This window comes from Dryobates pubescens, chromosome 5 (genome assembly GCF_014839835.1).
Source record: "Dryobates pubescens isolate bDryPub1 chromosome 5, bDryPub1.pri, whole genome shotgun sequence".
NCBI lineage: Eukaryota > Metazoa > Chordata > Aves > Piciformes > Picidae > Dryobates > Dryobates pubescens.
Genome location: NC_071616.1, coordinates 37,335,382 through 37,359,345, shown reverse-complemented (window position 1 = coordinate 37,359,345; position 23,964 = coordinate 37,335,382). Strand labels below are relative to the sequence as shown.

The 23,964-nt window shown below is 40.0% G+C and overlaps 2 protein-coding genes across 2 annotated transcripts in view; both read left to right on the top strand.

Annotated features, from left to right (window-relative positions):
- Window positions 1–215: 215 nt before the first annotated feature.
- PNN (pinin, desmosome associated protein) lies at window positions 216–10,535 on the top strand. Its single transcript, XM_009906608.2, has 9 exons — window positions 216–458; window positions 903–974; window positions 1,808–1,876; window positions 2,898–2,970; window positions 3,055–3,149; window positions 4,863–4,938; window positions 6,670–6,825; window positions 6,909–7,047; window positions 8,121–10,535. Exons 1-9 carry the CDS (start codon window positions 346–348, stop codon window positions 9,404–9,406), a joined length of 2,079 nt encoding a protein of 692 aa, XP_009904910.1. The 5' UTR covers window positions 216–345; the 3' UTR covers window positions 9,407–10,535.
- A 5,548-nt stretch (window positions 10,536–16,083) lies between these two features.
- MIA2 (MIA SH3 domain ER export factor 2) overlaps window positions 16,084–23,964 on the top strand; it is a 42,062-nt gene continuing 34,181 nt past the window's right edge. Inside the window, exons 1-4 of the mRNA XM_009909375.2 lie at window positions 16,084–16,473; window positions 17,930–18,063; window positions 19,351–19,437; window positions 19,785–20,913. Coding sequence (XP_009907677.2) covers window positions 16,359–16,473; window positions 17,930–18,063; window positions 19,351–19,437; window positions 19,785–20,913 — 1,465 coding nt within the window. The 5' untranslated portion in view covers window positions 16,084–16,358. The remainder of the gene's footprint in view (window positions 16,474–17,929; window positions 18,064–19,350; window positions 19,438–19,784; window positions 20,914–23,964) is intronic.

Here is a 23,964-nt window from a genome sequence, read left to right as displayed (position 1 = left end):
GGAGAGCGGTGATTGGCCGCCGCCAGAGCCGCCTGGGTGGTGGCTTGGCAGCCCCATGGAACGTGGGAAGGGACGATGCGTCCTGGGTGGGTGGGGATAAACGTCCTCGACGTGGCTTTCTGATTGGGCTGCAGGAAACTGACGCACGAATTCTCGTTAGCTCTGAGGGATGTCACTCCAGCGGTCCTTTTAGTGATTTGTAGAGCTGGCAGGAGCTATTGGCTGCACCTTCCCTGCCCGCGGCTGCTGGAGTGGTGGGCCACGCCGCGTGTGGGCGGGGCCTCTCCCCGCCGTTACCCAGCGGTGCCTTGCGCTGAGCCCCGGCTAGGCCGCGTTACGGGCGGGATGGCGGTGGCGGTGCGTGCGCTGCAAGAGCAGCTGGAGAAGGCCAAGGAGAGCCTCAAGCACGTGGACGAGAACATCCGCAAGCTCACGGGACGGGACCCCAATGATGTGAGGTGAGAGGAGGCAGGAGGGGCATCGGTGAGGTGAATGGCCTGGCGGAGGGGCGTGAGGAGCGGCCAGGCCCGGGGAGGGAAGAGGAGGGGGTGACGGAGGCTGCTCCGCGGCGCGCTCTTCTCCCAAGGAGGGGAGGGAGTGGTGTGTAAGGGCGCACCAGGGGCGGGCGGCGAGAGGCTGTTCGAAGGCCGCCGCAGCCCGCGCCCTTTTCTGGGCCATCCTCCCTCTTTTGGCGCAGCGTGGGGCGGGGGCTGGTGCGGCCCCAATCCCGCCGGTTTGCTGGCGGCGTGTGGCCCTTGCGGCGAGACACAGCAGTGGGATGCGCGACGGAATGGCCGTGGCCGTGGGTTCCTCTGGCTGTACGAGTTGCAGCAGCCCGGGGAGGCTCTTTGCAGCGGCTCGATGGGCCGGGACAGGTTAACAGCGCTCCCTGTCTCTTGCAGGCCCCCTCAAAACAGACTGTTATCCATCACAGGCCCTGGTGGAGGTAGAGGGCGTGGGAGCTTATTACTAAGGTAAGTAGCTCAGAAACGGGCGTGGAGTTTCATACTCCCGTTACCCTGGCGTTGGTTTGCTGCCCATACACTGGGGTGTTTTCTCTTTCTCATCCGACCCTGTTGCTCACTGTACTGCTGTTTCAGCAAGCAGCCGCCAAAGATGGCCTGCAGGCCATTTGCAGTTTTATGTCACAGCCTGAAATTTATTTCAAGTACCCTCTCGTTCTAACAGTTTTAAATGGGTAGTTTTCCCTAACCTTTTCAGCCATTAGCCTGAAAAATACACAGGAACAGGGAGCTGTTATGTAGTAGCTGAGATCTTGGTGCTTTTAAATGGTCCAAGATCCATCTCTTGATAATTAAGAAAGTGGTATCTTTTTTTCCAGGAAGAATAGGGAAAAGTTGAAGTTCAAAAAAACTTTTAAAACACAAGTTGGTACAACCCACTAGTGTTTTGTTGTGGGATTTCCTTTGGTTTTTCCTTTTTGGTTTTGTGTTTGTTTGTTTGGGTTTGGGTTTTTTTTGTCCTGTTTGTTTGTTTTTTCCACTATCAAGCTGCTGTTTAAGACAGTACATGTTGAAAACTATTGCAAATATGAACACTTGGATGTAATGGGGCTCCTTGTTTGAGTGTAGCTGCACAGCTGGGTAAGGGCAGAAATTTGTTGGTCCACGAGAAGTATGTTTAAACACTTTATTGCAGTATTGACAGTAAGTGATGATAGATTTAAGTGCATTTTTTTGGTTACATCATCACTCCAAAGGCAAAATACGGTTTCATTGTGCAGGTGCTTAAGGTGGACCTGGGGCTTGCCTAACTTGTTCTGAGTTCTCAAGTGTTTTCTTTCTAGGCGTGGATTCTCGGATAGTGGAGGAGGACCCCCAGCCAAGCAGAGAGATCTTGAAGGGGCAACCAGTAGGTGGGTGCAAAAAACTGATGCGGAGAACTTGCTTTAACAGAATGAGAACTGGTAGCAACTGATGATTTTTAGTGTGTTCTTCAGAGATTACATATTTAAGATTTGTTGGAAATGCATCTTTGGATTATAGCAGTGAAATCTTCTGGGTTTTTTCCTTACTACTTTACAGCAATATCAAGATTACAGCAATATTGTAAAAACAGAGCAATACAAAGTTTCTGGGAATTTTCTGGTTTACTTAGCATCCCAGAATTGTTTTACAAGTGGACACAAATTGAATTATGATTGAGATCTTCAATTAATTGAATGCCTGCAGTGTGACAATAGGCTCAGATTTTGAGCTTTCACATCTGGATGCGTATCTGTCAGATGTGACTGACCATGGGGAGTTGCCTTCATTCTATTGGTACTTTAGTGCAGTGGAAGCAAGGCTTGCTGGGGAAATTTTGCATTAACACAAAATGGATGCTCTGAAATGGCTTTACCAGTAGTGAAGTTATGGGCCACAAAGCTGAGAGTGAAAGCTGAAAATAACTTAATACACTGTTTAGTTGTTCTTTGTTAAAGCCTTAGTTTATCAGGTCCTGAATGCTTTGCCCCTTCTCATCTATTTTTTAGTTATTTGGATAGGTTTTGGATAGTATTTCCCATTTGATAAATCATACCAACCTTTATGTTTGGAGGCATTTAATCTCATGATTCTCTGATACCAGCAGTCATTTCAGAGATTCTGGAAGAGGGGAAAGCAGAACCATTGAAAACAAGACCTAAATTCCAAAGGTTTTCTAAAAAGCCAGTGTGGCAGTAATGTGGGTGCTTAATTAAAACTTAAGCTGCTTTGTCTCACTGATTTTTACCAACAGTAGATTCTGCCTGCAGAATGCTTCTTCCTGGTCGTTGTGGGGAGATTCTTAACTGGAAGTGTTTGTTCTTCTGACTAGTTATGCTGACAGTCTCACGTTGGAACATGCTGTCACGCAAACACATTCTCTGGTGTCCACTAATGCTTTTCCTTTTGCAGGCTGGGTGGAGAACGTCGGACAAGAAGAGAATCACGCCAAGAAAGCGACGCAGAGGATGACGATATTAAAAAGGTAAGGCATGATAAATGGAACTGTGCAGGAAGAAACTGACTTATCTGGAACACAAAGAAAGTAGTTTCTTCTTCTTTGTTGTAGCCAGCGTTGCCATCTTCTGTTGTTGCTACCTCCAAAGAGCGAACACGTCGAGACCTTATACAAGATCAAAATATGGATGAGAAAGGAAAACAAAGGTACGCAGAAATCTTCTCTCCAAATACTTCACAGTAGTAACAACGCATCACTTACTCCACACATGGCAGGGATTCTACTTGTCAAGCCACCTACAGGAATAAGTTTGCTAGTGCCATTGTAACTGGTCATCTTTGAGTAAGACGGAAGTATATATCCCCTGGCTGCTTAATTTTTTGACTGCTACAGCTGTCTTAGTACATAATCTATTTTGTTGATTGGAATAGGCTTTTGAGTGTAGGTTTTTCCCTCATTTTTTTTAATGCAGTAGCTCTGTCATGTGTTCTTTTTATCACTTTCAGTGTTGTTTGCGCAGTCTGATCTTTTGTCTACTGCTTCTCATTCTCCTTTGTATATTTGCCTTTTTCCTATATTTGTGTTGAGGTAGCTTATAATTTTTTTGCTGAAATGCAGCTCTATCGGGAAGAGGTGGTGTTGGAAAAGCAAGTTTGCAATTGTGTCCCACTTCTTGGATTTCAGTTTGCAGTGCAGCTGGTAAAATAGTAACCCATACCTCAAATAAACAGAATGAGAGCTGGAATAAGGAACTATACATAACTGCTCAGATAAGGATCACGGATCAGTTATCAACACCACTAACAGACTGATCTGGCTTCCATGACCAAATCCCAGCAGCTTTCCTCGTAGAGAGATTTTCAGCATTCTTAGTAAACTTCCTAGAGATTCAGGCACTAAACTTCTTGTTTCCTTAGAGTTGTAGTTTTACTGTTGTGCACTACAATAGTCTTCTGGGGAGATGAGAAAACCAGTATTGATCTCTCTGTGACTTCTGGTGGAAGGAGGCTTCTGTGGATCCTATCCCCATACGAAGTTTTGATTTTGCTCAGGGTCTTCTGGGATGTTATTCATGTGCAAATAGTAATCTCTATCTCTCAATTACTATTTTTTTGTTCCTATTTCTTTTGTCTAATATACATGTACCTTTATCTTTCCATGTCAGGTTTGTGCCTCTGTAGTAGAGTGGTACTGAGAGAAGAGAGTAGCATTTCCTTTCCCTCTTAACTCAGTAAAAGTTCAAGGCAGATAAGAGAGTGTGCTTCTTGCTGTAAAGCTTAACTTGCAATTGAATGAAAAGAAAGAAAAGGTGCAATTGAAAATTGATTGTTGTTCAAAAGAAGAGAATTCTTTTAAGGATTTTACTTGTATTGTTTTGACAAAATCGAGCTTAACTGGATGAAAGTAGTTCTGATTTTGTCCCACGGTGCAGTGTCTCACTGTAGAAGATACTGTTAGGCAAACTGTGACACTCCTCTGTGTCTCCATTTCTCCTTTACTCTTTGAGCAGGGCTGAGGGTGGGGGTACGTTCTTTTCTCAGAAAGCTCAATGACCTTGCATTTCACTGCCTTATTTACTCAACATTTTCTTCAATACTCTCTGCTTCAGGATTATTTAGATTTTCAGTATTTACTTAGTGTCATTTATTCCCAGATGTAAAATGTGAGAGCTTCCAGTTTTCCCAGTGCTGACTGTGCTGGTTATGGATAAGAGCTGTGTCTTACTCTTCCAAAATACGATATGTCCCTGTAAATTATATCCGTGACTGTTGGCACTGTCAGTACGTGTTCTATTGCTAGTGGCCTCGAGTAATACCCAGTTTGCCAAGGGGGAAAAGTGTTTTGTTTATCTGTTTATGCAAATGCAAATTTCAGTATTGGAGCTGAATCTCACACCTGGTTTTGTTCTTGCTTTTTAGGAATCGACGTATATTTGGCTTGTTGATGGGCACTCTTCAAAAATTTAAACAGGAGTCCACAGTTGCTACTGAGAGGGTACTTGCTTCTATTTCTATCAGATTTTAAATAATAAAGCCAAGCTGTGTGGCTGAGCTGCTTCAAATAGGAGTGAAAATTCCCCATGGTGTAGGTTGCAGAAGCAACAAATTGTTAAGAGCACATGTAGGTTTTTGGTTGGTTTAGTTCAGTGGAATTGGGGTAGAAGGCTGGAAAGGGACTCAACAGTTTCATGACTTCACCATGCTGTTTCTGGCCATTGCAGAAGTGAAAAGGCAATGTTTTGTTGCTTGGGTTATTTTTTAATGACTGTGTATTTTTTTAAATGTGAAATACAAAATAGGTTCTCTTTTTTTCTGTTTACATTATTTGGAGATCATTTAAAGTAAATAGAATTTAACCAGGTAACAATTTAATAGGTCATAGGCTGCTTCTGGAACTATTGGTGATTCAGTACTGCTGAAGCAGTGCCCTCCCTGATGTGTTCCAGATGTTGACGTTACAACCCAGTTGTGGTAGTTTTCAACCCGCCACACAAGTGAAATGTGTGATTGTGTCATGCCACCTGTTTGACTGCAAATGGCTTCCCCCTCCTAATACAGTTAAGAAGAATTCCTGGTTTTAATAAATGGTTATGTGATTGTACTCAAGCCAAGGCTTTGCATGGCTTAATGATAACTTCAGAATAACTTGTAGAGAGCTCAGTGGTACCTTTGCTCCTAGGATGCTCTTTTAAATTGTGGAAGGTATGGTGTTTGTTTACTGTTGCCTTAAATGGATTATTCAATTAATAACCTTTAGATTAAAAACTGTTTGGCTGTTCTGCTTTCAGCAGCTCAATGGAAGCAGATTCAAAGTCTTAAAAACCTTTTCTGTGTAGTGTTAGCATAGCTGGCTTTCAGTGTTGGTATTGATCACATTCAGATTCAGTATTTGGACATCCTGCTGTTTAATCTGACTTCTCATGGAGCACCAGAGAGGGCACCAAACCTCTCTGTTGCCCACTTGCCTTTAGAACAAGAAACTAAGAATAAGGATGGTCTAGAAGCATGGAATCCATGTCTAATTTAACAGTAGTATGTGTACATGAAGAGACTTTGTCAGGTTGCTGCTCTTTGTGGTGTTTTTGGGGAATTTGTGGAGGTATTGTTTTCTTCATACACAAAAATTTGTTATAAAACTCATCAGGCCTCTGCTTTGATTTATGACACACGTTGTGTTATCCAGGTACTAAATTGTGAGGTTTCTATTAGGCAGCTATTGTACAATCTTAACAGCATATGGCTGCCTAGGACATGCAAACAGGGCATTCCTGGATTACAGTAATGTATCTAATTGTGATTAATTTACTGGAAGTATTCACAGTGTAATTTGCTTTGTTGGTCACAAACACCAGTCTTCAGTCCTTCATTTGTTTCTGGGGGGAGCTGACTTTTTTTCCCCCCTCACCTGAAATGCATTCTTTTTTTCTGCCATTGGTGAGGAGCAGGGGAAGCTTAAGCTTGTGTTAAAAATTCAAATCCAAACTGAATGATAGAAAAGCAGACAGAAATCCACAGGGGCTCAAAGTTTATAGTTAACCCATAAAAAAATTAGGTACCAGCAAGCAATGACCCTCTTTTCTTCCAGCACCTGTAAGTTAGGAGATGTTTCTTAATGTGTGTTAGAAATGCCTTTAATGGTGTAAAGAAGGAAAATGCTAATTGAACCAAACTAGAACACTCTGTTAACTTAGAAAAAGTCCTGAAGATACTTGTTTGTTTATCTTAGCAAAAGAGACGACAAGAAATTGAACAAAAACTTGAAGTGCAGGCAGAGGAGGAAAGAAAGCAAGTTGAAAACGAAAGGCGAGAGCTGTTTGAAGAAAGACGTGCTAAACAGACAGAGCTGCGGTTGCTGGAGCAGAAGGTTGAGCTTGCTCAGCTGGTGAGTTTTGCGTTTTGCTCTTCGTGCTTCTCTCGTATAAACCCTTCTTGTGTGTCTTAGGGTGGTTTTCTTTCATTCCTCAGCAAGAAGAATGGAATGAGCACAACGCTAAAATAATTAAATACATAAGAACTAAGACAAAACCCCACTTGTTCTACATACCCGGCAGAATGTGTCCTGCTACGCAGAAGCTGATGGAAGAGTCGCAGAAAAAGATGAATGGTAAGTGGCCTTTGCGATACGGAGGCCCTGGTTCTTGCCTCCCTTTCCATGCTCACAAATTTCTTTTTAAGTATAGCAGCATAAATAGCTGTGTTTCGTGCTTAGGACAAAGTGTTCTTGCATGGGTCTTCATTATAAGTGAACGTTACTCTTTCAGTGGCTTATTTGTAAGTTGGATGTGCTTTGATTCTCTTGCAAGAAGTCCAAAGAGGTGTATGCATTATCTCAGAGGTATGTATTTAAAGTACAATCCTTTTGTATTAGCTTCAGTACCCAGATGTATGTCAGTGCAGCAACTTAGTTTGAGGAAGAGCGAATTCTATGGGTTGAAGGTTCAAGGAAATGCATTTTTTTAATGAAGGATTTAAGAAACATTTGAAGGACAGCACTAGAACTTTATGATGGCTTTGGTTTTTTTACTTTAATGTGTACTCATTTCTGTTTCACAGGATGACTCTTTTTCTTTTGGAAAGCAATTTAAAATACTGCAGTTGATGGTAGTCCTACTGTTCTCTTTTATTAAATTTAAAACATTTTGCACTGTTGGTTTGGGTTTTTTGGGGTTTTTTCAGGAGCCATCATTGTGTGGGGCTGGGGGATAAGAAAAGCTAGCTCACCTGTCTGAACAGCTTAGATTATTTAAGCTTTCTTAATACTTAACAAGCTTTTTGCTGATTCTTAACTGCCTTTTGTTTACCTTAGGGAATATAACCTTGTTAATAACATAAATACTACAAAATTAAGGTGGTGTTTGGATATACTGTTGGTTGTATTGATTTTAATGAAGTAAAAAAACCTGTTCTTGTTAGCTTAGATTTAGGACTTTACTGTTCTGATATGCAGTTGGGCTATCTCCTTTGCTTTGTATCTGTTATCAGAACAGTTGGGCTATCCCCTTTGCTTTGTATTTTTTTAAGGTAACTAGCAGTCTCTTTCCTTATGCATGAATGGCTTGCTCTTTCAGAATGGTTAAGTTAAAACAATTTGATAACTTACTGGCTCACAGTTAAGGGGAAATAGACTTCAGTGTCTGCAGATTATCTGAACCTATTATTTATGTATTTAATCCATAGCACTCTTCGAAAGCAGGCGAAATGAATTTGCAGAGCAGATTAACAAAATGGAGGCCAGGCCCAGAAGACAATCTGTGAAGGAAAAAGAACAGCAGGAGGTGCAGAATGAAGAAAAGAAGGAAGAACAGAACAAGGAGCAGGAAGAGGGTAAGGTGGCTCAGCAGGTGGAAGAGTTGGAGACAGGTAATCAGCACAATGATGTAGAAATGGAGGAGTTAGGGGAGGAAAAGGGAAAATCAGGTTCAGGGCATAGCGATGCAGAGAAAGAACAGGAAGAGGATGAACAGAAACATGAAATTGAGATTAAAGTAGAAGAGACTGCTGAGGTGAGGGAGAATGACATGCAACAGGATGGTCAGCATGAAGAGATCACAGTTCTAAAAGAGGAAAGTGAAAACATTCAGCCAATGGATAATGAGCAGGATATGGCTGAAATGAATGAGGCAGATAGCGTAGAACCTGTAGAAAATGAAAATGGCAAAGTGGAACCAGAAACAGAGTGTGATGCTCAGCCAGAAAAAGTGTGCAATGCTCCTTCTCCTGAGAAGGAGAAAGGTATCAAACAAGAAATTGAAGCTGAACCTGAAGAGAAACAGGAGATAGCACCGGAAGCTCAGACAGAACCTGTAACTGAGGCTCTGTCTCAGCCACAGTCTGTGCCATTGTCACAGTCACCTCAGTTGTCTCAGTCCACTCAGGATACAGAGCCCCAGGCAGACAAGGAGGAAAACGCTGTGGTGTCTGTAAAGGTGATTGAGGCACAGACAGAGCAGAGTCAGGCACCAAGTGTAGAAATTAAAAATAAAACTAGGAGTAGAAGCAGGGTTAGAGCAGGGAACAAAGCTGGTAAAAGTCACAGCCGTAGCAGCAGCAGCAGTAGCAGCAGTAGTACTTCAAGCAGTACTACTAGTGGAAGTAGTTCCAGCACTGGCAGCAGTACCACGCGGAGTAGTTCCACCAGCAGCAGCACTACAAGTGGCAGTACTAGCAGGGACAGTAGCAGTAGTAGCTCTAGCAGTAGTGAAAGTAGAAGTCGAAGCCGAGGAAGAGGGCACAACCGAGACAGAAAGCGCAGAAGGAGCACGGACAGGAAGCGAAGGGATGCTTCAGGAGTAGATAGGAGTCACAAGTCCTCAAAAGGTGGCAGTAGAGATACCAAAAGCTCAAAGGATAAAAGTTCAAGATCTGACAGAAAGAGGTCTATATCAGAAAATAGTCGGTCAGGCAAGAGAACTTCACGGAGTGAAAGAGACCGTAAATCAGACAGGAAAGACAAAAGGCGTTAACAGAAGAGACCAAGCTTCCTTAGCCTAATCTTTGCAGCGGAAGATTATTTGAGTGAAAGGATTCCTTGTGAGGAGGAGGAGAAGGCTGCCTTAAGAATTGCATGCTGTAAAAAATCTTTTGGAAAAATGCAGACTGTTTACCAGGCATTCTTGTACTTTTTACATCATTTTGTAAAAGGTTGCTTACCAAAATTATGTGAAGTTCCTGACAACTGTAAAAATAAAAAGATTAACACTCCTTGGCATCTTTTTTTTTTTTTTTTTTTAAATATATCCTGTACTCATGAAGATCCTCTGTATATTTTAATAGGCAAACCTTTAAGTAGATGTGACCACTTCTGTACCATACACTTTATTTTGTAGAAATAAATGTCCGTTTTAAAGAAATGGTTTGAGACGTCCTGTTGACAATTACATTCCCCCTCTTAGATCGTATGTAGGGAGGCAGTGGTTGCAGGGAATGTAGGATTTTGCTTTTCCTCTCTGTTCCTTATGAGACTGGGAATCTTTTAAGACCCAGTTAAAGGCAGTAAGATCCCAGTGCTGGGTAGGAAGGGAAAGTAATTGATTTGGATCTATACTTACTGTTATCTTCTGTAATCACAAACTCTTACCCAATTCTATCTTCCTGTTTTATAAAACTTTTTCCTATCCATAGGCAAGCAGTGATTTAGTGGGAAATGTTAACACTGGCCAAGAGAGCACAAGTGAGTCTGCAATGCCACCGTTATCTGCCTTCTGCAGGTGCTTTGGTAGCATTTACATCTGTGTTCTGGAGACAGTTAATCTGTTTAACAGTTACTTGCTTTGATGGCCAGTGGAGGAAAGATTTGAGCTTGCATCTTAATCAGGATTTTGGTTTAGTTGCAGACTAATCTTTGATCCCTTCATACCACTAGGAATAATTACAGTGCAGTGTTGGAGTTACCTGGGACTATCTAATACTAATGTTGTGTGCGTGCAAGAATGCTTTCTGAATGTATTTAGTACAACTTCAAGTGGTACAGTGTTATCTATGAAGGTGAATACTGGGTTTATATAATTTTGTATGGAAAACAGTAACATCTGTCTCTCTGTTCTGTACATGTGCAAATAAATGTGGCTTTGTAGACTACTCTCTAAATGCCTATGATGTTTTCTATAATACAGGTGTATTACCTTAGCCTTTCTACATGTAAAGGATGAAGCTTATGTTCTTACAGGTGTTAATTAAGTTAACTGACTATGAAACACTGCTATAATCTGTGTTGTCTTGGCAGGAAGAGAATTCTCAGATCTCATGTGCCACATTGCAGACCAGGAAGGCCCTAGACAGATTTCAGAATAGAAATCACATGTAAGCTTGTTTTAGTGAATCAAATGCCATATATACCTAACTCTTCTGGAACACAGAGCAGTCTATTGTGAACTTTCACTGTGGGAGGGTGTCAGTTTTCAGAGCAGTGACAGACCTCTGTTCTAAAGTGCTGAACTTCCTGGCTTAAAGAAACATGCCTAGCAAGCGATGAAGTAGAGTGTTCTTTCAGCAGAAACTGGGGGAAATCTCAGATTTCTCTCTTCTCCACAAGCTCAAAAACTTTTTTTTTTGCTGCTTCAATACCCTATCTGCCTCAGCATCTCTACAGCTGAGAATCACTTTCAGTTCTTGCCAGTAGTCTCCAACCATATTTGCTTCCCTTTAGAGGAATGTGGTGGTTTAATTAGCTTTCTTTATTGAAGGACAAGCAAAAGTTCATATGCCTTATTGAAGGTGTTAAACCCAGCAGTTTACCACAAAGAACAAGCTCATGTACTGAGTACTTGAGTAAATGTTACTGGTTTGTCAACTTCAACTAATTTAACATTTCCAGTTGCTGTTGGAAGCTGTTCTAGTTTTGTTCACTTGTTTATATTCTTCTGACTTTTTTTCAAGGTATTTACTGTGCAGATTTTAATGGCTGATACTGTAGTCTTTATGCAAAGCTAGAGAAGAGAAGTAGGTTGCTAGTCAGAAGCTGCTGTTTCAGAGCAACATCTTAACAGGATTCCTAAAAACAGTATGTTGGGCCCTGGTAACTGAACTAGGGACTGGATTCATTATGTTGTTTCAGGTCGTATTACAGGCAGCAATGTATTTTTGGTGAGGTGAAACTAACAGGAGTTTTGTGGCAGAGTACAAAGTTAGTGATGTATTTGGCAGTTCAATAGTAGAAGAAATTGCCATGGTTTTAACCTGTGCCATTGGTTAGCCTTGCTAAATCTAAATGGCTCAGTGCAACAGCTGTGCTCCAACCAATATTCCACCACAGAAATAAGTATGTGACAGTAGTAGACCTATCCCACTATTATATAAAGACCTGTGTCTTTATAAAGTAGTAATACTTCTAGTCATTACATTTGCCTTCAAGATCCTCTCACCCTGAAACAATTTCAGGGCTGCAGACAAGGCTAAGACCATAGATGCAGTTTCCTTCCTATTCCCAGTCTGCTGTTACAAATAGCTTAACAATTTCAGGACAAATTGATCCAGCAGTTTGGGCTGAGAATTAAGCACAGACAGCATAGGGGTAGGAAACAATTAAAACATTTCTTATTTCCCTTCCATACAGCAGTGAATAGAGGATCAAATGAAAGATGTCTTCTCTTTTTACTCAAGTGATGCAGAAAAAGGAATGATAGAAAAGGGATAAAACCTAAGAATGAAATAGAGATGTGAGTGGGCACCATACCATGTGTGCCTGTCCTGTGGAGTGCTCCATCAGATGGTCCCTTCTAGCTTTTAACTTCAGCAGGCAGTTCCTGGTTTGGTTTTTTTTTCCCTGAGCTTTTATGTAATCCACTGACTCTATACCATTTACTTGTCTTTTTCTTCAGTCCTGATGCACAGATAAACATGAAGGCTCTAAGAGTGTGTTTTCCCCATGATGCTCCACTTGGAGTCCCTGTCAGAGTAGATTTTATGCAGACTGTTCATAAATTATAAGCTCAAACCTAGCTTCAAATTCCTGCTCCTCAAGGTGATGTCTTTTGTGCTTAGAACAGCTTCGCTGTATGTATTCAGAGGAAACCCAAACATCATTTTCCTGCAGAACTAAACACACCCCTCCAGCAAAATTAATTTCCAAACCCAGTAAACCTGCAAATGGATTTCTAGAACATCCTTTAGCAGAAAAGTAACAGTCTTGGGGTTAGGTGCCAGTTATAACTCTGAGACTTAGGTGCAGCTGCTGGTTTTTGTAGCAATCACTGTGGTACAACAGGACAAACCAATTCATATGTCCCAGATCTTTAAAATTAGTTTCCCTGCTCAAAGAAATGTTTCTCTGAGACTACATTTAATGCTGAGAGCGAACGCTGTCGCAGTGGTGCACGAGTAACACACAGAGACTTGTATTTTGTAGGACGTAATTTTGCTCTGACTTTAATGTCTGGGTTTTTCCTCCCTCTGTATCTCAGAGCACACCTGTGTTTTACCACAGCCCTTGTTCAAGGAGTTGTTAGATGACAGTATTATGACAAAGTGTTAGGCAGTCGACACTTGGAAACACATTGTCAAGATTCAAGGTAATGTTAAGTCACAAGTTGTGATTTTCTAGAACTGCACTGCACGTTGCCATCCTTGTAACTGCCTTCCTGATATGGAAGCAACAATGGATTTCTCTTGGTTATCCTGGTCTAAAAAGTTGGTTTAAATCTGGAGAGTGAATGACTGTTACCTGTTTAGATTTGTCTATCTGCAAGAATGAATTGGTATTCCTTTTCTTCCTTTGACTTATTAATTCTTAGAAGATAAGTATTTTAAGATCAAATAAAATCTTTTTGGCATGAGAGTTGATTCCATGAAGTTGATCTGAATTTTCATCCAAACATCCCAAGTCAAGAGAACCACATTTTTAAAGGTTGGGGGGCTTTTTTTGCTGTGGAATGTGTTCTTCCATGTTTTAGTGCAGTATTCTACACAGTGAAACCCTACATTCAATATGGAGCCTTTTGGAGCTCTCATAAGAATATAACCAAAGCTGTATTTACTGTTATTATAAAATAGATGTTGACTTCAATATACTTAGCAAATCCTAAGTAGGTAAAAATCCCTCTTTGGGATCTATATTGTTAATGCAGACACTAGTCTAGGAAATGCAAAACCTTTCACCTATACAAAACCACATCTGAAAAGACCCATCCAGTGTGCTAGGTTTATTTGAATTAACCATTAATTCTGAGCTGATTCTTCTGTGAGCTTCATGTATCATCATGGATTTCTACATTTCTAGCTCACTAAGCTGTTACTGCAAATAAAAGATTACCAGTTTCATCCAAATGAGAGCTGTTGGAAACATCTTTTCCACTAGCATTGTTTGTCTTTGCATGTGTAATTTACTCACATTTGTTGTTTCAGTTCTGCAGAACAGAAAGTGACTTAAGTTTCACTCCATCTGCTATAAAATATTCAACTTTGTCCTTTGGAAGCTAGCTATTATATGCCCCATGAATCTTTGACTTCAGTTCAAAGGTGATTAGAATTTATGCTTGTGTAACAGCTGCAGGTATAGTATTTACATCCAGGAGAAAAGAGTATTTTATATAAACATGATCTATTATTGAAGTTACTGGAGGAACAAACAACTTGGATCAGAGATCAGCTACTCATCAGCCTTTTAACAGCTTCAAACTTAGAAGAATGATGGTTGAGACTGAGCTGCACAGTGAGCAGTGCCCAGAATAATTTGAGAATTGCAGGTGCAGGTTAAACTGAGTAGCTAAGATGAACTACAACATTTTATCTCCATATAAAAACTTGAGAATTATGAAGCTGAAGTCAGAGCCATTACGAAGCTGAAGTCAGAGCCATTTGCAGAGCTATTTTGATAAATAGAGTAATAATGTGCAAATCTCAAGGTGTAGGTTCCTTAGTTGTTTTCTCCCACACAAACTTGCTAAAGAACATAATTTCAGGTGTCAGAATACCTGCCTTTCCCATTTTTAGGTGAATCAGTTCATGTTACCCATCTCAAGAAGGGACTGCTAACTTTTCTAGGCCCCCTGGGGTTTTTGTGCTACATTACAACAGACTCTTCTGATTAGCTGTTAATCCTGGTGGAACACAATTATTGTCCTTATTATTTTGCAGTACATATAAACCCTCCATGGCATGAATTTCTTGTATGTGCCCTCTCACTAATCTGTAGAGATTTGGGAATGAGAAAATAAGAAAGCCCATCCTATCTTTTTGTTCACCAGGTTTCTTTGCATTTGCCATGTTTTAGCTGCCTGGTACTCTCTTTCTCCCCTTTCATCTCCCACAGGTAAACCTAGAGGACCCTAGGGAAGTTCCCAGATCACAAACTCTTTAAGCAACACATGATTCAGGGGAGTGAAGAGGAGACAATGTTGATGCTGGAGACAGGCCTGCTTCAAAGCTAGTCAGGAGCATGGCAAGGGGACTGGTCTATATTGTCTTTCCTTCAGTGGCTTAACTAGCAGGAGAGGCAACTGGTGTGCTGGGTCATAGGATAGGCCTGTCTGACTATCACACCATGGAGCAAAGGAAGGGTCCAAAGTGTTAGATTGCAACTGGAGACCATGCCATCTACTGATTTTTTTTGTTTGCTGGGCATTGCTGGTTAACGTGACCCTGGCTCACTTTGTGCCCTCCCAAGATCTCACCTTCCAGTAGGTGATCTGTTTGCTGGCTTAGTAGATCAGACTAAGCACCAGTGTCTGGCAGGCTTGAGTTGTAGAGCAGGAGGCAGGGGGAACAGTGCTGCACATAGGAACAAGAAAGCAGAACAATTTCTGTGAGTCAGGACTGAAGGAGGGGCAGGACGATTAGGAAACGAATGACTGTAAACATTATCAGGTTGGGAAGGAATGCAACTTCTTGAGGTGCTATCAGGAAGGGAGAGAGAAGAGACTACCTCATGCAGGAGGGTGGGAAAAGAAAGATGAAGCTCCTTTTGTAGGTAAATTAAGACATAATATTTAGGTTACTAAGGAAGTGCAGGACAATGCAAAGCCTTTGAAGCACAGCTTCTTTCTAATGCAAACCTCTGCAAGACTTCATTTATAGCACAACTTCATACCTATACAACCAGTCCACAAACAGTCCTGCATAATTACTACTTTAAAGCAAAACTTGTATCTGAGAAAAGATTTTTTATAATTCTGTATTAGCTAATAGGTTGTTAAGAAATAGAGACTGTTCCTTGAAAAGCAGAACATTTCACCAGCTTAGCTTTGGTATGTTGCTCTATGATACGTGATGTAGACATAGCACATGGATTTTCTAGTTGTCTGAAGAATCTGAAAACTGCCAAGCATCTTAAAAGACTTTGGAGGTGAGTAAGTATTGCCCATGCTAAAGGATTGGACTTATCACCTAGCAGCTGAGAAAACTCCAAAAGAGTTATGTGGGGAAATTTTCTGTTCTGAGTTTCCAGTGACCACCTCTGAATAATCTAAAAACATATCAGTGCACACCAAATACAGTTTTATTACATGAAAAAGCTAAAATTTGTCAGCAATATTAACAGTCATGCAAATCACTAAAGCATAAAGGTGATAGTTCACCATAAAATCAGATGGGAGATGTATATTAATAATGCATTCATTAAAAAAAACTCCACAAAACAAATGCAACTCTTGTTCTTGTTCTTCCACCAACTCAGCACAAAAGAATCTCTCTGATAGAAGCTAAGCTTTGATGTGCCCAGAACTAGTTTCTTTGTATTCAAAACAACAGTTTAGCTATCAGAACATAGTTAATTATTAAACATATGTGGTATAATCAGGACATCTGACTTTGCAAATTGTTAGCATAGTGTACCTTTGCTTAAGCAGATGAGGGAAGGGAAAATAGGATCTTAAGTTTATTTGCAATGCTTCATTAGGTTAAGAAAAATAACATAAAATATTCACACTAACCCCACATTGATGTGGTTTCCAGAGTTTCACTGCATTCTAGATTTAATCTAAAATGTCAAGGATCTTGGATCAGAGAACTTGGCTGTTAGCAATTTCATTTGTAACAAGTCTGAAGAGTACAAAGGTACTTTCAGAATGGAAGAAGTGTGGCGATCGGGAATGCGAGGGTAAGTAAAAATGGGGTGGTTTTTGGAAAGAGTCTGTGGTGCTGCAACTGTTAGGAAGCAGAATGTCAAAATTAGCAATGAGACTGAAAATGAGTAGCCAGAAGAAACATTTGCTGTCGATATACTGAGTTTATGGGCAAGGGACTTAAACTTTTGAAAGAAAAGGAGACAAATACTGACGTATTCCTTTGTTTGAGTAGATAAAAATCAAAGTTCAATAAAAAGATTTTTGAACAGTTAGTGTTTCTCAGGCTTCCTCAAAATGGCCAGTATAAAATAGCTTTAAAGTATGGGGTTTAAGTCTTTCTTTACAGTTAGAAAAGAAAATAAAAACTAAAAACACAACAACAAAAAAAGGAAGGCTATAAAGAGAAGGCAGGCTGGCTTGTGTTCATACTACATTCACAGCCCATTCTGCAAAACTCTTATTTTTTCTGCTGTCAGTAAACTGTTTGGTTTGGGGTGTTTTTGGTATTAAAAAAACCCTGTTAATATATCCTCTTTACTTATTGGTTTTCTTCTTTTACATGAAGTGAGAGCAGCAACTGGTTACAGAATTCCTGGGGAGCGAAATAGCTCTGCAGGTGTCAGAGTCGCTGCATGACAAGTGGGCAGCAGTAAATAATGCCCTGTTTGTTACCTGTCAATTACCATCGTGAAACCTGTCCTAATTGGATGTAGTTGAAGCTATTTCTAAGCTCTTTCCATTGGTTTGGCAGCCTTAACTTTTGCTTTTTCAATGTGGATAATTTGTCCTGGCATAGAAGAAAGCTTTGATTTCCCCACATGATGGATCTTTATTCTCCTGTGGAGCCATACTCACTTCAGTGGCTTCTTGATGCTCAGAGATGTGGAACTGTGCATGGGATGGATTCCAAACTGACCAGAGCAAATCACTAGGGGTTTCTCTAAGGGAATAAGGGTGGAGAGAGAGAATTTGAAGTCATTTAAAATTAATTGGGAACATTGTTTTTGAAAATGTGTTTAAGGTTTACTTTGCTTAAACTTGGCTATTTTCTTCTTAATATAAATGTGTTCAAAACAGAGGACAAAGTCCCTGCAATAACAACTAGATTTAATGCAGGCTTTCTACATTATACAATTATGAATGTACCTCTGAAATACTTCTAGCTGTTGAGATGTGGCTTTAGCAGTTGAACTTGCTAGTTCTCCACACACATTTCAGCACTGAAAGCTTGGCTCAACAAGGACTGGGCTATGCCCACACAGGACAGGAGCTTTTCTGCCTGTAATAAATAGGAAAGAAAAGAAGATAGGGCTGCTTTTTTTTCCCCGTTAATTGCTTTCCACTTGATGATATAAATGGATTAGTATCAAAATAGATCATGTATCAATGTACTGACAAACATTTAAATGTATTTTATGTTCTTCAGTAGCCTGACTTCAGACAAAATGCCTGCTGTACTTGTCTTTTTCTTTCTCTGTACTATTCCAGCGGCAATGAGCAGAGTTCAAGCCACCACAGACTACGTGGGGCCTGATTGCCGGTATCTTAACTTCAAAGCAGGGGAAGAGATAATAGTATACTCCAAACTTTCAAGGATAAATGAAAACTTTTGGACAGGAAGTGTAAGTATTTCAGTCTGGAAGGCTTTCCCTATAAATAATTTAGATGGCACGATAATAACAAAACGAACGCAGTCTGTTTGCTTCTAGGGATCTGCCGTCTCATTTGTAACCAGTCACGGAGTCTCCTCACTAGTCCAGTGAGGAGATAGGTCATTGCTACTACATTTATATAGGAAGTAAGAAAATAAACCTTGGCAAGGATCATTCAAAGTCAACATTAGAGTCCAAGTTTTCTATTTCCTTCATCTAATTGTTTGACTATAATGAGTTCATCTGGTTCCCTTTAAAAAAATCAGGTCGGCCTGGTCAGGCATCTTCTTACAGGTCTGCGGGTATGAAAGTTTTACAGTTACTTAATGCCCAGTATTGGGACATGACTTCACACCTCAGTGCTTAAGAAAGGTTCCCAGAGAAGTTACCACACATATTTAACAATTCAGAACAGGGGACAATGAAAAACAACCATGTAGTTATGTTGCAGTTAAAAAGAAACAGATGCACTGCTAGATCCAACTGCTAGTAAAACTGTGCTTCAAAACCAGAAGATATTGGTAAATTTGTGGTTGGTTTTGTTTTTCAGTAACTAATCTATCACATTTATAGTTTAACAGTGAAATTCTGACCTTCTTTTTTTTTTTTTTTTTTTTTAATCCTAGAGTATCTTTGCAGGTAACTCACTCCCCTTTGCTTTCCAAAATGCATCCCTCCATTAAAGGCTACGTGCCATGGTTTGGAGTAAAGCTAGTGGTCAATTTCTTGGTCAGACTGACCCTTGATTCTTTCGGGCATCACCACCAACTTATTTTCTGTAGTGTTGCCATCTTCATTTCCATTTCTCTTCAGCTGCAGCTGGCTTCATACCTAGATTACAAGCCCTAATTTTCTTGTAGGTTAATGGGTCCTTAGTTATTGAGGCACAATTTTTCTCCCTCTTCAGTCAATAGAAAATTTGCATCTGATTTTGGTGGGAGCTGCCCGAGCCCATCTGTGCACGCAACAAGGCCTTCATCTGAAGCAGTGTTAATGCTGCTAGTTTGGTTCTGAACAAACACATGTTCATAAACATAACACAGAAAATAATAGCATGGAGTAATATATTTCTCCTTGCTTTTTGAAGTGGAAAATGGAAAAACAACCCAAACTTCTGGCCAAATAAAAAGCAGGCTGTAAGGGGCACTACTGTAATCTTACTACTTGTTCAGTCATACTTTTCTAGCATATATGCAAGCACCTAATGTACTTCTCACTGAAGTTTAAACACTCTCTTTCCTTTTCTGTATTTTCTAGAAAGGAAAGGATTTTGGCTATTTCCCCAAAGATGCTGTGAAGATTGAGGAAGTTTTTATTGAAGAAGAAGTTGAAGTGCTCGCTAAGGTAAACCCGCATCACCAGATTTTCCAGTGTAGTTCACAGCAATTGAAAATTGAATATCTAGACAGAAATTTGAGTGTCAATGCAGATTTTATTTCAGATTATTCAAAACATGCTTTTTTTTCCCCATCATTGCTCCAATTGCATGCTTATTGTCCTCTAAAATAATTTTTATCTCATAAATTGTACAGAACCGTTAGGAGTAATACCTTTACTTGCAGTCCTTTGTGTAAAGTTATGCCCACACAGAACCACACAGAAAGACAGACAGACAGACATACTTCTGTGCTACACAGTGCTGTAGAAAATTACACGTGGAAACATTTTAAAAGTTAATACTGTTCTTCTAGGAAAGTGATTTCCTTTGCCTTCATGGAGATAAGTATACTTTTGAAAACGAAGAGAGCATGTTACATGATCACAACAAAGAAAGTGAATATTCATCACCTGATGCAGAATCAAAGCTGCAGGAAAATGAAGTCTTAAAATATACAAAGGATTCCATGCAAAAGGAAGGAGGAGTTGAATCAGTTTCTGAAAACGATTCCGAGGAATCTCACACTCGGGAGGAGTCTGCAAGCAAAAAGTTGCTCAGAAAAGATGAGAACAGGAGACATGATACTGAAGACTCACAAATGCAGAATAGTCTCCCAGTGGAACCCATTCCAGCTCAATCCAGTTGGATTACTGGATGGTTCACCACAGAAAGTAAAAATGCTGAAGAGCCATCAGAAGGCAGTACTGAGTACTTAGCAGAAAATACATATAGAGGCAGAAAAATAGTAGTAACTGTTGAAAACGAGGAGCCAGATGATAAGGAGGAACAAGAACCCTCAGCATCTGCTTGGTTTCAAGGTGGACTGACAGACTTTCTGTATTTTGGTGAAGAGAACGTGGATTTGGCATCAGAAAAAAATGATCAACAAATGCTTGACGTTTCCGGTGTGCCTGGGCAAGAAACAGCAGGCACAGAATTACCGACAGAAGAGAGTGAAAGCCAAGAATCCAAATCAAATTGGTTCAGTTTGGGTTTAGGTGATGTTCTTAATTTTGGCCATTCTGAGAAAGATCCAATTGCCATGGAAGACCAGAAAAGCAGAGAAACAGAAGATGAAGCAAATGAGAATGAAGTAGTGCAGACTTTAGACCAGAAAGAATCACACACGGGTGAAGAAACAGAGGGGAGACTTAAAGCAGTGACAGGTGAAGAAGATGAAGAGAATTGTGCCCAAGAAATAATAGTTTCAAACAGTAACATACCAAATCCTGGGGAGATGCCAGCAAGTGTGGGTACTCTTAATGACACCAAAGGCACATCAAATAGAACAAAATCATCTTTTGATATGCTAACAAGTGACAGAGAGAAGCCAACTGAACCTTCCCATTCAGAACAAGACTTGGTATCAGAAGGCCAGCTGCTGAAAAACACTGAAGCTAAAAAGAGAAATCAGGAGTCAGAAAGCAAACATGGACAGTCAGGTTGGTACATAAATCTCTATAATAGCTTTATTAATTATAATATGGACACACATGATAATCAACCGGGACATGAATCAATTGTATCAGATGAGATTTCTTCTTTTCCTAGCTTACCTCAGAACTGTGTTCCCTCAGACACAAAAAAATAAAGAAGAAAAGCCTGACATAGCTGAAAAACAGAGCCATTTCTTCTCTTTTAGTCATTTGACAGACACTCTGAAGTTTCAGAGTTCAACAGCCAAAGAGAAAGTGCAGACTTTGCAAGATCATGTGGGTTTTACTGAAGAAACCCCTCAAAATGAATACTATGATGAAATATTACAAGGAAATAATAACAGATATATGAAAGTACAACTGAATCAGAGAGTTAGTGAGGAGCTGTCTGAGAAAGATGAGGGTGCAATCCAAAAAAGCAATTTGTTTTCCTCACTAGCTGTGCACAATAAGGAACACAGTAATGAAAAAGCAATAGATCTTGTCAAATTACTTAGCAATAGTGATGCTTCACAAATTTTATGGGCTGAAATGCTAGTACAACCAGAAGCACCTCAAAGACAGTCTGTACCTTTATTTAGTTATTCCAGTACTGAAGAGTAGTGAAAGTCAGGAAAGCACCAATATGAAAGGTTATTATAATGGCTCTGTCTCCAAAGATTCTCTACATTTACCTTCAAATTTACATTTTGAAAATACAGCAAAAATTGGAACTTGTCTGCAGGGAAAATCAAAACTGGAAACAGTTGGCACAGTGCAAAAAGCACAAAATAACCCAAACACTTGTATTCAAGAATGTGTAAATTCAGAATATGAATTATCAAGTTATGGGGAACTACCAGGTACTGCAGATAATCATCTGGATGTCAAGACCTCATGTTTCTGTGAACTTATTCTGGAAGCACCTGAGAAAGGCAAACCAGTCAAATGCTGTGATATAGAACAAAACTCAGCATCAAAAAGCCAGTTCAAAATGGATGATGATGTAAACCAGAAAATTCACAATCCAGAGAATAAAAATGACCCACTGGGGTTTTATGAAAACACCATTAAAGATTTCAGTCAGGGTATTTTTAATAATGAACAGGATGAGAAATCTGTGGAGTCCTCAAAACTGACTCCAGGCCAACCTTTATGTCCACACTCCTCACCTCTCAGCTTCAGTTTAACAGGCATGGAAACTTCCAAAGAAATTGACCACCTGGAAGACATATGGAGTTTCAGGATGGAAGGTAAAACCTGCTAGCTGAGAAGAGAAGAACTAAGTTTCTATGATGAAAAAGGTCCTCAGTATAAGCCTTAATAAAATAATACAGGGAAAAGAAACTGAAGGTGCCCCAAATCAGAAGGTTAAACATAAATCAGATAACAGTAATGCAGGTATCTCCCAAGAGAATCATCCTTCTCTTCAGCAAACAGTGCAAAACACAGCAATGGAGAAAAGAAAAATCCAACAAAATCTGCCAGATTAGTCAAAGGCAGGACAACACTTGATGCTCTTACTGATACCTTGTCAGGAGAAAAGCTACAAACCGAACAAATTTCTATGGTTATGCAACATCGTCAGAAAGGTGAAGCAGAAACAACACAAGAAAACTGATGTTTTCTGCAGCCAAACCAATTCTATGTTCCCAACATGAGCTTCTGGTTTTAGCATGAGTCAGGGGACAGTCTTAATATAGATCTTAGAAAGAAACAGAAAAATCACATTTGATACAATAAAAGATTCTCCTGGATCCTCAGATTTAGGTCCATCAATTCAAATCGTTATGACAGTGCAAGATACAAAAACACACTTCAAAAGGCACAGTAATACCAAAGTCTTTGTCTGAATTAAAACAATTTATAAAGAAAATTTACTGATGATAAGAGAAACAGAGCTGTCACATGGTATTAGTCTGACTGCATGTGAACTTTAAGCCTAGAAGCTCCCTAAAAGACAAGACTATTTTAAACAAAACCAGCATTACAGTTAGTGCCTCCTAAAACCCTCCGACTGGAAAGCCAGACTGCTATTAAAAAACCTCCAAATTAATTACATCTTGGCAACCTGGGAATGCTCAGAAACCTGGCTGATAAAGTGTATGTTGAAAAATGTTGTAGCTAATAATGAAAAATTAATTGTTGCTACTGAAAGAAGAAGAGGGAAAGGGAAAAAAAAGCGAATCTGAAAATCAGAGAGCCAAATTTGAGTAAACTTGAGTAATAAAAATTATATTCTATCAGAAAGTGTTGCAGGTAATATTTTTAACAGACTATGACAGTTCTTTGCAAATATATTTAATAACATTAACAATTAAGCCTGCAGAAATAAACACTATCTGAGTATACATGCTTTGTCCAAAAAAACCCTCAACAAAATAAAACGGGGATGATACTTGGAGCAGTAGAACTGAACACTGCCACAGAAGAATGAAAAGGCAGTTCAGAGGAAAAGAATCTGAGCAAGAAAAACGTGCTACTAAATCTGAAGATGATGCAGAAAATTAAGAAATTAATTAAGGAATCATAGGAGATGAATTTGAGGAAGGACAGCTTGGCATTTGGGAAAAAATACTGCTGCAGAACCCACCAAACCCACGGAATCTGACAAAATAATAGTAGGGCAGATGGAGTGCACACACCTAAACCCAAGGAAAAGCAGGCAAATATTGTATGACAAACACTCAGATTTACCAGACCTATCGATTAGATTCCAATAAATTCATTTAATTAAAACAAGATTGTAAGCTATCCTTAGAGCATCTGTGTGAGGGAGGCTGCACCTGCAATTTGAAAAGATCCATCATGAAATCACAGCTTCCTCACGTACAGACAATGTTATGCAAGGCAAACAAGGGATGGTGTCTGCACAAAAGGGCATGATTTAACACTGGGCAGTAAAAATGTAGGGTTAAAAAACCCAATGTTTTTCTAGAGCTGCCAGAGCTTTTGTCTGATGTAACAATTAAGTGTGCAGCCCAAACTGCAGCTAAAGGTACTGGAGGAATGCTTAACTAATTGTGATCTAGCAAGAACAAAACATGCTTTGAGGAAAAAAATGTAACAGAGACAACA